This window comes from Phoenix dactylifera, chromosome 8 (assembly GCF_009389715.1).
Source record: "Phoenix dactylifera cultivar Barhee BC4 chromosome 8, palm_55x_up_171113_PBpolish2nd_filt_p, whole genome shotgun sequence".
Taxonomy (NCBI): Eukaryota; Viridiplantae; Streptophyta; class Magnoliopsida; order Arecales; family Arecaceae; genus Phoenix; species Phoenix dactylifera.
Window position 1 is genome coordinate 28061380 of NC_052399.1, and position 14850 is coordinate 28076229.

At 38.2% G+C, this 14850-nt stretch overlaps 1 protein-coding gene across 1 annotated transcript; it reads left to right on the top strand.

The window, feature by feature from the left end:
• The first annotated feature begins 4450 nt into the window (after window positions 1-4450).
• LOC103708656 (protein BIG GRAIN 1-like) lies at window positions 4451-6363 on the top strand. Its single transcript, XM_008793693.4, has one exon. It carries the CDS (start codon window positions 5178-5180, stop codon window positions 6204-6206), a length of 1029 nt encoding a protein of 342 aa, XP_008791915.2. The 5' UTR covers window positions 4451-5177; the 3' UTR covers window positions 6207-6363.
• The last annotated feature ends 8487 nt before the right edge of the window (window positions 6364-14850 follow it).

Consider the following 14850-nt stretch of genomic DNA (forward strand, 5'->3'; position numbering starts at 1 on the left):
ATTATTCTGATTTCCATTCTAGTTCCGATTCCGATTTCGATTCTAATCACGAACGAAATGCACCCCTAAAGAAATCCTAAAGATTATTTTAGTAGCATGATAATAATATAAGTTAGTAGCTCTTTGGATAATATATGGCACAATTCCAAGGACAAAGACAATAGTTAAATAATAAGAATACTTGATCTCATATTTCCACAACTATATATTATCCTTATAATAATAATTTTTAATATAATAAGTGATCATTAGTGCAAAAAAATTGTTAATTAATCACCTGCACCCAAAAGGTTAGGGTTGCTTTTGGTGGTGAAACTAAGAGCTTTTTGCCCGGCTTAGTCCACCTTGATCTGCCAAGTATTTCACCAACTTATTTCAGGAGTAAGGTGGGCATTTTAAAAAATCAGTAGAGCTACTTTTTCACCTAATGGAACAGATTATTTCATTATGTTTGGTGGAGTGGTTTATTAAAGCAAGTTAGGACTTAGGAGTAAACTAACTTACATATTCTAGGTTAACTTATTTTACAAGCAAATACAACCTACGCTTTTGCATCTATTAGTTACTATGGCCAAGTATACGAGAGATAATGAGTTTGTGTGACAATGCACTACGAAACTCTGGACTCTAAAAGTATGCACTTTTTTCCTTGCATGCAAACACCCTCCAAAACAAGGTCTCCCAATGGTGGACTCTAGAAGTCTGCATTTTTTTTCCTTCTTTGTTTAAAGAGGCATAAAGAAACACCCATGTGCAAAGAACGGAGAAAATATTAGTTTATATATTTAATCCAACTATCATTTTTGACAAGCCTCGAACCTGTCATTTGGGTCCGAAACGCGACACGGCCACATACTTCCTAGGATAGAGCTCTAGAGAAATGCTAGGCCTGAAAATTTAATACAACCTCAATATCCATAATCAACAATGATTTCAATTCATACCAAATAACAAAGTTGATTCAATTTTAGAATTTAATCATCTAACCAGTATCAGTAATGCTCTATCTAATCATTTCCTCCACCTGTAATCTCAACCATAGCCATGTACTATGCAACTTGCAACTTTGAAAACGAGAGAGAGGAAGGAAGTTGTAATTTTTACGGCCCAATAAAAATTCTAAACCACTACACCATAAATAATAAAAAAATAATCAATTAACAATATCAGATAAAAAAATATCGCATCAATATTCGAAAAGCTCATAAATAACATGCACATAAGTTCCCATATCATCTTTTCAATATATATATATATATATATATATATATATATATATATATATATATATATATATATATATATATATATATATATATCAATCAAATGTAGCCAATTGTTCAGCAATAATTTCTTATGTCATTTCATCTGTTTCTCATTAACTTGATTTTCATATTTCTCATTGATTAACTTCCAACTTTAGACTAACTAAGATTATCACCCAATCCAAGACTGACAAAATTCTACGTGTAAGCCCATGGAGGCTCTCCCCATGCGTTAGCCATAGGCGCTATACCATGCTTAAGCTCGTGGAAACTGTTCCATATATAAGCTCGTGGAGGCTGTCCCCATGCATTAGGCCATGGGTGCTATCTCATGACAAGGTTAGTCTAAACAATATCTTGTCTATTTGATTTACATATTATTCTTGTCAAATTAGTTACTACTTATACAATGAATTTCTCTCAAATTCAAGGTATCTTTGTTCGCATAATCATATTCTCAATATCTGATACGTATGATAACCATAAAAATATATTTGTACTAGAAACATATCATCACATGCCGAACCAAATCTATCGATGCCAATCCAGTAATACAAACTAATAAACACACACACACACACACACGTGTGTGTGTATATTTGGTGATCGAGTATAGGGGCTCTTACCTTTAGAACTAGAGTGTAATATCTCGTTGGGCATTTTCCTGTCTAGATGACTGCAGCCCCATACAAAACTAGAGTTGACTATGAAAATAGATTCGCATAGGATGAAGTATAAGGCCAGCTAGATGACAACGTCCAATTGTTTGATTCGATCGGCACAGCATAACTCAATCTATCTGATCAAGAAATATATATCCATTCAAGAAAAAGATAATAAATTAGGAATTATCAATTATGGGTCCAATGGTAGCTGACAATAGTTAAGATGAAGGAAGGACAAGGTCGACTAAGTAACAACATCCGATGATCTGGATCGATCCACTCTGGCTAATCCAACCAGTCAATCATGAAACAAGAATTAGATTATGGTACAAGTAACACAATAATGATAGAGTCTAGCAATGCTCGACAATGGTCGGGGTAAGATTAGCACGATGGGTAGTTATAGCAACATTAGTCCATAACCCTCTATTAGAGTCAACCTAGGTCCACAATGAGCACATATGGGACCCTCCTGCTGGGTCCATAGAACCATGCTAAGAGAGAGAAATAGAAGAAAAAAAAATCAAGAGAGAGGAGAGAGAAAGAAAAGAAAGAAGAGTCTCTTCTTCTTTCTCAAAATAGGGGAGAGCTTGTCTCTCCTCTTTTCTTCTTGAATCAAAGGGGTGACGCAGCCACCAAGGCGGCCCTAGGACTGACTCTTAGTCGGAAATGCCGGAGGAGAAGAGGACTCCAACGGGACTCTCTTCTCTCCTACCTTGTGCCACATGGCACAGTGGCCTTGGGCCTAGCCTCTTCGGGCAGGTCCACAAGCCCACAAAACTGGGCTTTTACAATCCCACGCCGTTTTAGTCTCTATGTAGATCGGAATAAACATTATTGACATATTCTCTATCGACCTAAGCTTTTAGGATATTATTATTTAAATAATTTTATCTCTATGATGGTTTTCTTTGGCAATAAGTATCCAATTTTGATTGTTATAACAACCAATAACAGTTATTTTCATCATAGAGAAAGTTTGCATTGAGCATACCAAGTTCATCTCTGGGTTGAAGACGATTTAAAACTGATCACGGACATGCTCAGAGACTATAATATTACACAAACTAATATCAGTCCTATTTTTCATAATGGACATATTCTTCTTCGACGTTTTGCCTCTGTGCGTATTTAGGGAAGTCAATCAGCCTACTGGTAAGAGGGCCTTAGTTTTGTTGGTCTTATAAAGGCTGATAGGAGCGATGTCCTGTTTACTTGGGTTATTAATGAAACTACTCATGCTTTGTTTGAGTGGGCCAGCCCTTTTAAAAGCCTTGCAAAACATAAGGCTTGGCCCAGCCCATTTGTATTCTCGCTGGCACAAAACAACCCACACGCATGTTTAGACTTTTAATTATTTACAATGATTGGTCATCCTTGCATTGTCTTATAATGGTGACAATGTAGAGTTGGATTCTTTCTTTCTTCTTTTTTTTTTTCAGAGAATAATGGTAGGAGTACCATCAATTCGAGTCGCTCAGTCTAAAATACTAGAAAATATTTATATTTTGGCCTGATTTTCTCACGTTCTAGTCATCAAATTCTTATAGTTACTAGCAAATATATATTTATTTACGAAGAAACATTCTATTAGACTGCGACCATCAGTCTATAGCTTAGCTCAGTTTTATGCGAAGGTGGGCTCTCAGTTTTTTATATTCAGTCACGTCATGCTGATTTAATTTTGGTAATATAGGGACACTAAGCTACTACGGAGAACCTGACCTAGCCCATTCCCCCTCTTGAATTCAAGTCCCTGTCATTGCAAATATTGACTTGAAGTAAGCCTCGCCTACAATGATCGAGACAGCATCTGTTGCTCGAAAACGACGGCAAGAATTGTTAGAAAGCTATGCTTACAGCCAGAAAAGTAATACTCCGTGCGCTCACCTTGCTACTAAAGTGTGACCAGGCTAATTAGCCTCTAATGACCAAAAACAACTTCTCTTTTTGGTAAAACAAAAATAATATTCTATCTTTGATAAATGACAACTAAGACAGTAAATAGGTCAGATAGACTCGTGATCCGACTCGATCCGTTTAGATCCGACTCCGACCCATTTTGGAGGATCCGTAGGGCCGGGTCGGATTCTCAAATTGAACCAATCCATTTTTTGGGTCGAATTTGGATTTACTGAATTCAGTCCCGATTCCACCTGATTCATTTAAAATTTGAATAAATTATTTGGGCTCGCGGAGATGCAAACAAATTCTGAAAGTCATGAATGGGTTGGCTCAACTTGGACTCGACCCAAATTCTAATTTTTTGGGTTGGGTTCGGATTATACACAGACCCGACCCGGCTCGAATGATTCGTTGGATCAAAAATTGCAGCGGTGGATCCAATCCAGTTCGATCTTCTTTTGGGTTGGATTTGGGTTACTCATGATCCAACTCATTTGTACCTCTAATGACAACCCTTGCTCTAAGTCCCATTTTGATTTACATAATGGCAGATATAGAAGAAGAAGAAAAAAAAGGGGAAGAAGAAATAATTGATTCCGTCAGTTGGATTCTATTGCCTTCCTTTATTAATATAGCATCATTTAGATATGGTAGTTGTTAAGCAACCACCCCATGCGCATACCTTATTAATTCAATAAAACCCTCTATTCTGTTACGATCACCGGCCGGTGACTGAATCAGCTTATCGACTGCGCAAAAGCCGAAACCGGTTCAAGGATAAAACAACTCATTCCATGAATCCATGACACGTAATATATAAGAAAACAACCCGGTTCGATCCGACCGGTCTGCAGCCAATATAATCCAATCCAACCAAAACGAGCAGTTGCTGAAATACGTACCAGGTGTGACGGGACGCACCTCTCGGCGACAGCCACCGCGAGACTGAGTGGCCCCGGATCATCACTAGCCGTCCATCAAACTTATCCTACGAACATCAAAATCGCGGGTCCCATATCCAGAAACAGCGCAGCTGCCACGTCGACCAACATCGCTCTCTCTCTCCCTCTCGCCGTGGCCTCCCTCCCCATACCTCAAAGCTTTAAACCCCCCACCTTCTCCTCCCTTCTCCCATTCTTCTCCCTTCCCTCTCTCTCTCCTCGTTTCCACTGCTGTCTGCATCAGACGAAAGGAGGAAATAAACAGTGTAAAAGAAAAGAAAGGAAGAAATCAACAAGAGAGAGAGAGACGAAAAAGGAGAGGAAATCTCAGCTTTGTTCTTTTTTAGTTGGCTCCATTTTCTCTCCTCTCTTTGGTTTTGTTCTACTATCAGAGAGAAAGAATGGAACGGTGGGAGAGACCGCCGTCGCGGCGCGGCCGCAACAAACCTTCCTTCTCCTCCTCCCTCCTCGACGCCATCTACCGCTCCATCGACGAATCCGACGGCGGCGGCGGAGGACCAACGCGGAGTCACGGCAAAAGCGGAGCACCTGACCCTTCCTTTTCCTTCTCCTCCTCCTCCACCGCTGCCGCTAGAAAGAAGCAGAAAGCGGACGAGCTCAAGTGGACGGCTGCGGCAGTGAGCGAGAGGGCGGTGATCCGACGCGGCACGGTGGACTACAGACACGGTCTGGTCACCCCCACCTCCAGCTCCTCGGATTCCTCCAGCTACGGCGGCTTCTCCTCCTCCGACGCCGAGTCCTACTACTCGGCCGGGGTCAGGCCGGTCCGATCGGACCGAATCCGGTCCGATCCGGAGATCCCGCCGGAGAAGAAGAAGGCCGGGTCGATCCGGAGCCGGCTCCGGGATCTGAGGAAGAGCCGGGCCACCGGCCCGACGTCTCCGGGGGCGCGGCTGGCGAGCTTCCTCAACTCGCTCTTCGCCGCCGCCGGAAACCCCAAGAAATCCAAGATCTCCGCGCCGCCGCCGCCGCCTGCAGCGGCGGTGGAGTCCGCGTGCTCGTCGGCGTCGTCGTACTCGCGGTCGTGCCTGAGCAAGACGCCGTCATCGAGAGGGCGGCGGACGCCGGCGGCGGCGTCCGCGGAGGGGGGCAAGAGGTCGGTGCGGTTCTGCCCCGTGAGCGTGATCGTCGGCGAGGACTGCCGGCCGTGCGGGCACAAGTGTCTCGTCGACGAGGATCTGGCGCCGCCGCCGGCGCCGTCTGTGGTGGCGAGAAAGGTGGAGAAATTGCTCCGGGGGTTGCAGAAGGAGGAGGACGAGGAGGAAGAGGATGCGATGAGCGATTCGAGCTCGGATCTGTTCGAGTTGGAGAATTTGACGGCGATCGGACGGTACAGGGACGAGCTCCCGGTGTACGAGACCACCGATCTGGGGACCAATCGCGCGATCGCCCAGGGTTTAGTTGCGTAAAAAAAAGGAAAAAAAAAAAGAAAAAATATCAAATTTAGGAGGGCAAAGCATGTATTTCTTAGGAAATTAATGTGTTTTCCTTTTTTTGGATATTAAACACTAAATTTTAGACTAAATGCCAAATGGGTGAAATAAAAATGGTATGTAAATAATTATATGTTTTTATTCTGTTTATATTTCCTTAATCTAGAAAAGATGGGCATGTAGTTGGAGAGGGAGGAGATGGTCATTAGAGAAGGGAATTTCCCTCTTTTAACTTGAATTAGTATTATAGTAAAGTTTGGAAAAGGTAAAGAGATCTATGAAGGTTCTATAAGATGGGGAGATACACACGCTTTGTCTACGAGAGGAAGGGTATAAAAATGATGAGCAAAGAATCTCGTACGGAAATATTGTATTAGATTAATTTAAAGCCTAACATGTGTAAAATTAGTTATTTTGTTTAAGAATCTGAATCCCAGGTATGACAAAGGAGATACTACTAGATGCTGTAATGCATGCATGATAGAGAATGCAGTCATCAATCATCATTTTACTTGGTATAATTGTTTTCTTCGGAACATCAGATGCTAAGATATTCATTAGGTCATGTATATTGTCTTGTATTGTTTTGTTTATTGAAGTTCAACATGCATGTAAGTTAAGTGAATTTCTAGTGGTCTCATAATAGTATTTTAAGGTGCCTTACGATAAATCCATAATGTAGATTATGCGCATGTAGATAGGCTGTCTATAAAGTGTGATCGACAAGGTTTAAAATTTTATTGGAATTCAAGATTTCTCGACTTATTCGACGTGGACTTCTCAAAAGAAAACAGAAAATAAAGAAATTGGTGAAAGTAGAGCTCTAGATTTCCTTTTTTTTTAATATTATGTTAAACTTACTTATAATATCTCAATTATTAAAAAAAATATTTTATATTTAGATGTCAATTTCTACATTAACTTTATTTACAATCGCTTTATCTAATTCTTCTAAGATTTAGAGATATGGTAGTCAAAATATTTTCTAAAAGGGTACTTTATTTTGCAAGCCCTGGACCCGTTCACATGTCGAACCTCTTGGTGGTGGAAGCGCTATTGTGATACTTGTTAAGAGCTTCATTTTGGTGTCTCTCACACTAAAAAGAAACGTTGATAAAAAAATTATAGTCTTTGAAAATTAAAGGTTTGTGACCGAATCTTGGTTGTGGTGGAACTATCTTCCTATCTTATCTAAAACTACCCTAGATGGTCAGATCACTGCACAATAAATCTCTTCTCTTGGATCAGAGATTAAGGCACTTATACTCTTGGATTTAGTTTCAAGGTAAGTGATTGCTTTCACAATATATATAAATTTTTTTTTTAAAAAAAAATCCTTGTTGTTAATGTTCTGGAAAATTGTTTAAGTAGCTGCGTATGATAGAAACCGACAAAATCTAAAATTGTACTGTGAAATTATTCCTTTGTATTCAGATATGGATAGTAGTTGGTTGAAGCATATGCATTAGAAGACAGCAAAGGATTGATGAGGACATTCAAGCTACAAAGATGCTTGTCGCGTGAAAGAGACCAAACTATAACTACCAAATCGTTGGTTTCCGTGGTTTTGATATTGTTTTGTTTCCTTGAACTTATGTGGTGAGTTGGATGTAATTAGGATAGGCTTTATCTAACTTTAGGTTCGGTAGAATATTTAGACAATTAGATATCATTAAGAGTAAATTTAGATTAACCAATAGCCTACTAGATACATGCAGTTAGCTGATTGAGCTTTCTTTATATTTCAATGATAAATATTTAGAAATAATGTAGAGATGACTAGAAGTTAAACTAAAGAATGTTTACTAAAACTTGTCAAGGGTCCCAGCAATGGACCATTGTGAACTGGCTACAAATTTACCATTATATTTCCTAAATAATATAGAATTAGACCAGTCAAGTTATTTGCAGGTTGAAAATATTAAAGCAATTGAATGTGAAGAAGATTAGGGCCAGTTAAACAAATTAATGGGAAGAAACATAAGTAACTAGGAATAATAATTGGTGCTAATCGAGTGTATATTTAAGTAGGCACACCAAAGTTAGACAAATTGATTACCGTCATGCAAAAATCCAAAGGAAAGGGTAGGTACACCAAAGGTGCTTCCAATTTGAACTATATATTTAAGTAGTTTTGGCCTTCCCTGGAAGCTTAGCGTCACAGCAATGATTGTAGGATTAGACACTTAATCCAAGGATTATTCTCCTTCTCGAGTGTAACTAATCCTCAGCAACTTTTATTATACCTATAATCTCCTTTTCCTCCTATCCTTTTCAGCTTTGTGACAAAGCTCCAGATCTCCAGTCAAAAAGAAATAAAGAACTCAATCCCTATATTCTTCGAAGTCCAAAGTCACATCACCATCTGTTTCAATTTTAAAGTCACAAATCCATTGCACTTGAATTCATACTGGTCTTCTAGGTTCATTTTTTGACTAAAAGCTGAAGGTAAAATGTTCTTAAACTTTAGTATCATACTTTGATCGATAAAGCTGCATGCATATGATGGTGTAATTGGTGCCTGTCGAGCTTGCTGGAGTTGGAGAATATGGGCTTTATCTTGGGACGAGAAACCTATGGTTAAAAGAGTATAGAGGTCTGTAGCCAAAGAAAAGAGCATAGAGGTTCTAATTTGCATAAGGGATACACTTGTTTATATCATCTACAAATGATTTCAATATATAAAGCAATAACATGGCCTATAGATAACTAAAAATTCACTTCAAGATTTGTGTTAATAAAATACTTTCTGCTAGAGTAATGCTATGAGGTTTGACCATGAAAAAAAAATGATAGCTGATTATGGACGAGGAGACTGAATGCAATTCATAAGATTGATAGGGTTCTAGTATATCACACCAAATTTCGCGTAACACATGATGGCAGAACTTCCCTTTTTTTTTTTTTTGGGCATCATGGTTGGGCTCCCATGCACTTTTCATTAGGAGATGCATTGGCTGTCTTACATAATCTAGTGAAGCCAATATGTACATTACTTTTGGCCAATGAAATTTCTCGCTAGCCAACCATCCAGTAGAGCAAATCAGAACCTACAACTTTGCTTTCATGCGAAAGCAGAAGCTTAAAATCTTGCTTCAACTTCTTTTCGATAAAAAAACCCTAGTCGAAAAGCCATTCCTTTCGCATCATCATTTTCATACCTATATAGTTATAGAAGATCAAAACTTTCCAAGGAAGAAATTACAGATCAGATAGCCATGGGACTTTTTTCTTCAAAGTGTTTCCCCTTACTAGATGCTTGTATACCATGGGATTTTGACAAATATGAAAACAAGTAGCTGTAACTAATATAACATTGCAATTAAACTATCTTAAACCTTGAATCTTTGAAATTAAGCCAGGTTACTGTACATATATGTGAGAGTAAGGACCACTAATCCTTAATGACAATTTGATCATGAATGTGATTGATATCTAAAACTCATAGAAATCTAACATGACAACTAGCTAACACTTGTAATTATCATCACATTTGAGCTTAATATTCTTACATTAATCATCTTGAAAGCTTAAGAATTAAGGGAGGGATGTGAGAGTAGGGGACCAAATTAACATCCAACAAGGTGTTTTGGACCACCAGCCTCCTCCTTTTGGCAGCTAAACTGACGACAATGCGATCAACAATGTCTGAATGCGATTAAGACCTGACACAAGCACGGTCTCTCCACCAAAATCTTGTGGTGTGCAACTGGGCATTTGGGATGCGACAAAGATAGCAAAATACGACCAGCTGTCGACATAAATTACTGAGCTGTTTGGAGCCCGGGGTGGACCACGAGCCCTCGGCATGCACATAATAACTCCTTGTCCTTCTCTCTTCCATCCCTTAATATAAATGGCTGCTTCTCCCTGGGACTTCTCCTTAAGTTTCTCTGAATGGCAAAAGGAGTTTTGTTCCCTTCCACATGGAAAGGTTCTTTCATGGTTTAGTTATATGAGCTTCCTCCCTTCTCCTCAGTACGGTTGGGGAAGTGGAGGCTGAGTTCTATGATGGGATGGATTAGGGGTTGTGTTGGTGGGCATAAACCATAAGTATTACGGCATGGCTTAGGACATGCCTACCCACTAAGTTTGACTCCCACCTCTTTTGTTCACCCAATTATTTCATATGATTACTTCCATGACGACTGCCTATCCCACCATTGGGTGGTGCCTTTTGGATGCTCATGCCTATCTACCTCCAACATTCTTTGACATGATATTATAGTTGTTTTTTTCTTTTTCTTTTTTTTGAACAAGAACTAGTGGAGTTTAGTTTCGTTCTTTCAGAGTGAAAGATCATTTAATCACAAGTGGAATGCTTTTGTAAATTATTAAAAGAATCCTCCATAATTGGCCTTCTTAATTTTATACGATTGGTGATTCTTTTGAGTTAGCTTCCGGCAATCGACCTTTCCATTGTTTTATAGTTAGTCTAATTTGTACTTAACCACCAATTGGTAGAAGTATTTGATGGGTTCGAGCAATTAATTGTGATGTATCTTGTGATTAAAAGCAAAATAAAAAGATGATGATGAGCAAAGATTTATGAAATTGAGTCCAAATGGTCGGATAGTCTTGTAGGCCATTTATATGAATATAAACCAGTTATTTAGCAATTCTCAAGTTTTACTAATAAGCATGCAAAATGTTCATGAATTATCGACACCATATGTACTTGTTCTAGTTTTTCCATTTTTATATATATTTTTTAACTCTTCTAACTTGTTTTTTTTTTCTCTTTTATATTTTTTTCTAAGAGTGCATCTTAAAGTAACTTTAAGATTGTTATATTGTGACGAAGAGGTCATTAGGTCCGAAGTATTAAAAAATGTCCTTTTTGGATATAAAGATAAGGTTGCTTACATCTGATCCTTTTTAGACCACAGTCCAAAACCATGCAACAACAGGAGCTAGCCCCATAATGCGAGCCCTGATTCAACTCTTAATTCTGTTATTTTTGTTTCTTTTGCAAATATATATTAGTTTTTTTTTCCACCATCTAATGTCATATTTTTTATGATTATAATTTTTTGACATTTTTGTTGAACTGATCTATTAATTATCTATGGGGACATCATCATATAGGAAATTATATATTGGCTAGGAACTATCTTATTCAACTTAAACCAGTCTTGAGGAGACTAAGTTGTACTAAGAAAGAAAGCGCTATAGGAAACCTATTCTATAAAAATGAGGAATGGAGTTGCCATGGAAATTATAAATCTTCTCTCCACCAATGATTTGTAGCAGTAATGTTTGAACATACTTGAACTCACTATAAAACAACCATAGCACCGCCCATACCCCACAACATATAATTAAAACTGTTTATATTGCAAAGAACACAAAATCTAATAAAGTAATACCAAGAGCACATGCTTGTGGCCTTGAGAATATTTGGTTGCTTATTGTTTATGATGATAGGCAAATATAAAATTCAATTTGGGAAACCTTCTAGAACCCTCCCTTTCCTTTTATGTTACATATTCACCAACACCTATTACAAGGCTAGCAATAGGTTAGATTCAGGTAAGATTCTCAAATTGAAATCCAAATCTAATATCTAGTTTAAGATCCAAACAAAAGCCCCAAATCCACCTATCTCCACATTTGGTTCTTTGGATCAGCTATCTACCTAGGAGATGTTTTAGGTGGCCATGCAATGCGATTAGAAAATATGATGGATTGATGAATGGGAATCCTTTACAATAATTCCATGGTATCCATGTACTGCATTCATTTCAATGGGAGTCCATACGATCGATTCACATACATTAATTTGGATTCTTTTTCTAAGATAATGTGACAGCCTTTGGCCCACATATTTCAGTTGCAAAATGTGATAATTGGTGTATTGTACGATGTACGTACACATTTGTATGGTATGATGCATAATATTTGCATCATTCAAAACTTGTATCGAACATTAATGAGAATCTTGATCTAGTTTCTTTTGTTATTGTAACAATCCAGGACCTCACCCAAAATGGCTAACCGAAAGGTATTATTTGGGTTCCTTGATCCTGTATAAGTATCCAAGATCTACCCAGCGAATAACCGATGTAGGACTAAACACACGCCCGCACGGATCCTCACATACTCCCCCCGTTCAAGCCCTGACGTCCTCGTCAGGCTAAGGGTTCAAATCCATTCAAATCTAATCACAAACACCACGATCGATCCGTGGTCAACTCCAATGAATCCGTGCTGGCAGTGTTTCCTAATCCACATAAGTTATGGGCTGGGTCCGTTCTGATATCTTTTGTAAACAACCCAGGACCTCACCCAAAATGGCTTACCAGAAGGTATTATTTGGGTTCTTTGATCCTGTATAAGTACTCAAGATATACCCAGCAAATAACCGATATGGGACTAAACACATGCCCGCACGGGTCCTCACAGTTATTATGCAATTCGTTTTGGTTCCAGGACCTATTTCTTGGTTATATTCTTACATTCACAAGGTCTTAGTTCAAAAGTCTTTCAGTATATACGTACCACATTATATTTTTTTTTCTCCCACAAGAGATGCCCGTTGAAGTTTCAAATTAATGGCCTTAATTATCTCTTAGATAGTTCAAAAGAACATACAACTACTTCTAGTGTGAAACATGTTTAAGTTGGCTTTTCAACCATAATTACAAGAGCATATGCTGAAAGATTAATTGTATGCCCATAAGGCATAAAATTTAGATGGAGCTTTGATTGTTCAACAAGCTAATGTGGTGACATTGTAAAAAGAATATTCTCCACAAATGGATCTATACATTATAACAAATAAAGACTATAACGATGAAATTTTAGCGATACTCGACAAAATTTTGAAAGAAAAGAAGGAAGAATTTTGTTTTTTAGTATTCATTCTACAGCTGGATAGCATAGAAAATTTACTTTCAACATCATAATTACAGAGGCCTTCATTGCGTGTGGTGTAACTTTGTATCAAATAAATTTAATTTATATCTTTAAATTCGAATAAGAATATCATTGCTGGCAGAAACATCTCTACTTTAAACATTATCATTGATGGGCACGGGCGAAAAGAATATCATTGAAGATGAAGGCAAAATTGCCAACGCAGATGTTGTCTTTATATCTTTCCCATCCAACATCAGGCTTCTATGAACTTTACAAGAAAAAAATATATGCGCTATATTATTTTTTGCTTTAAATTTTTTGGAGGAGAACCAGCTGTAAGCTATTACAATAGTGAAGGAAAAATTCCCTCAAAATATTGTTTATGTTTCATTCTTTTTGCGTGTGAGTTCTCTGGATTTTTTGCATGGTCATTTGAATGGGTTCAAATGCCAATTATTGATATACTATATCTCCTCTAATACAAATTACTAGTCACAAATTTTGCAAATGAGTACATTAATTTTTGGAGGATCATGTTTTAGCTGCTGCTCTTAAGATGTGAACTGTTTTTTTTTTTAATTTTTCTGCTGCTTCGGAATCCTGTGTCTAGGTGATTTTTTTATTTCGCCGGTTTTGTTCGGTCCTTTAGGTTTTACTTGAGTTTTTACTTGGTTTGATGCGGCATCTCTTGCATCTTCAACTTCTGTCTTTGAGCAAGTAGTAATCTACCAAAATCATTACTAGATATTTTTCACTAAAAAAATATAAAAAAGAGAAATTAAGATAGAGTGAGAATCTTTGTGCAAACTTTATGAAGCCAAATCATGACATTGTTTGAGATGGAAGCATTAATTTTGAGGTGCATGAAGGCACAAATCTCTACATTGTTTGTATGCATGCAATGCATCTCAAATGAATTATAGATGCGACAAGCATGATTAAAGCAACCCTTCTTCCATTGTGTCCTTGGCCAATGGAATTAGCCCCTTCTTTTTCTTAATGAAATAAGCCCATTAATTTTCACTCTTATGCAACTTCCATTTATATTAGCATACCTTATTTGACATGGTTGGAAGGTAGGGCAATCAAGCTCCAATAGGTCATTTCATGTAGTTGTAATCTTCTCCATCATGGACCAAACGAGCCAAATGATCCTAACCTAAGCTCATGGTCCATACCAGACAGGCCACAGCCATCATTTATGAGAACAGCTCACCTTGCTTGGCATTACACACGTACGGACAGCTACGCACGTGGGACGCACTTGGGCCCACGAAAACCGCGTCGTGGGGTGGGATACGACCTGGACCCACCCCTCTCACGACCCACGTGAGACGCACCATCTGCCCCGTGGTCCTGCACACGTGTCATGCATTATATCATATTTTTTAATTAAGTACGTACCTAACACCTACGTGTGATAAGGAGAAGAATTAAGTTGGTGGAAAAGTCTTCGATCGGCCTTCTTGATGCATGCATGCATGAAACGATACGAGTGAGGTGGCTTTGTTTCTTGTAGCAGCGTGTATATATATATATATTATATATATATATATATGTACAGAATCTCCAAACGACTTCCAAAGGTGGCAGCCGCAAATACATAAATACGGGAGTTAGCATGGACCCTTGTAGCAGTACAGAGAACTATAGATACGCTACAATGAGCAAAGTACGTATGCATGTTTCTTGTAGCAGCGTGTGTGTCTATATATATATATATATATATATATATATATATATATATATATATATATAT